We start from the raw sequence: 1,400 nt of genomic DNA, 5'->3' as shown, positions 1-1,400 counted from the left end.
AAAGCTGGAGAAAGTGGCGTATGCGTTGTTGGTCGCAGCACGAAGATTACGCCAGTACTTCCAATCTCACACAACAGTCGTCAGGACTAATCAGCCAATCAGGCAAATTTTGCATAAACCAGAGTTGGTCGGGCGGATGATCAAGTGGTCGATAGAACTTTCCCAGTTCGATATCCAATTCGAACCTCGCACGGCCATCAAGAGCCAGGTCTTATCTGATTTCGTGGCAGAGTTAGCCGCACCAGAAGGCGACCCAGAGCAGATATGGACCATCTTTGTCGATGGGTCTTCTAACCCGAAGGGCAGCGGGGCTGGCATTCTGTTGGAAAATGGGCAGGGAATAACCATCGAGCACTCCCTTACTTTCACGTTCCCAACATCAAACAACCAGGCAGAATATGAGGCATGTATTACCGGACTGCAGCTGGCAAAGGAAGTGGGCGCCCGAAAGGTATTAATCTGCAGCGATTCCCAATTAGTTGTATCTCAAGTTTCAGGTACATACCAAACCAAAGACGCTCTCCTCGGGAAGTACCTCCTTAAGGTGAAGGAACTCATGGCCGACTTCGACGAGGCAATCGTTCAACATGTACCCCGAGAAAGCAACGCCCGAGCCGACATTTTGTCCAAACTCGCCAGCACCAAATGCCTCAGTAACAACCGGTCCGTAGTGCAAGGAACAATCTACCACCCAAGCGTCTTGGCAGTAGAACAGATAGAAATCCCGGACAACTGGATGGCCCCCTTTATCCGATATATCCTCCACGGCACCGTACCTCCCAACTCCGAAGAAAAGAAACGGTTCCTCAGATGCTCCTCGTGGTATACCCTGCTCCACGGGATATTATACCGACGAGGATTCACCTCCCCCTTACTCAAATGCCTTGGCCCAGAACAGGCGGATTATGTCCTCAGAGAAGTGCACGAGGGGAGTTGTGGGCATCATTTGGGTGCCGCCTCACTCGCTAAAAAGGTGCTACGCGCCGGATACTACTGGCCCACCATAGAAAAAGACGCGACCAACCTCACTCGGAAATGCGCCCGTTGCCAGCTGTTCGCCGACCTCCATAAAGCCCCGCCAGAAGAACTGACCACGACGCAGGCGCCTTGGCCTTTCTGCAGATGGGGCATGGACATCCTGGGGCCCTTCCCGCAAGCAGCAGGGCAACTGAAGTTTCTGATTGTCGCCGTCGATTATTTTACTAAGTGGATAGAGGCGGAAGCCTTGGCTACCATCACCTCGGCAAACATCCAAAAATTCACCTGGCGAAACATAATCACGCGCTTCGGCATCCCATCCGCCATAGTAACGGACAATGGCACCCAATTTGCAGACAAAAAATTCCAAGCACTGTTGTCAGGCCTCCATATCAAGCAGCACTTCACTTCAGTCGAACATC

At 52.0% G+C, this 1,400-nt stretch overlaps 1 protein-coding gene across 1 annotated transcript; it reads left to right on the top strand.

Moving 5' to 3' along the window:
• Positions 1-136: 136 nt before the first annotated feature.
• LOC109338940 lies at positions 137-1,356 on the top strand (the record flags this gene model as incomplete). The annotated part of the gene is made up of 1 exon (XM_019576294.1): positions 137-1,356. A coding segment is annotated over exon 1 (1,220 nt), but the record flags the coding sequence as incomplete, so codon positions are not given.
• Between the last annotated feature and the right edge of the window lie 44 nt (positions 1,357-1,400).

The sequence above is a fragment of the Lupinus angustifolius genome, unplaced genomic scaffold, assembly GCF_001865875.1.
Source record: "Lupinus angustifolius cultivar Tanjil unplaced genomic scaffold, LupAngTanjil_v1.0 Scaffold_49_146, whole genome shotgun sequence".
Lineage (NCBI taxonomy): Eukaryota > Viridiplantae > Streptophyta > Magnoliopsida > Fabales > Fabaceae > Lupinus > Lupinus angustifolius.
This window is presented reverse-complemented; position numbering and strand designations above follow the sequence as displayed.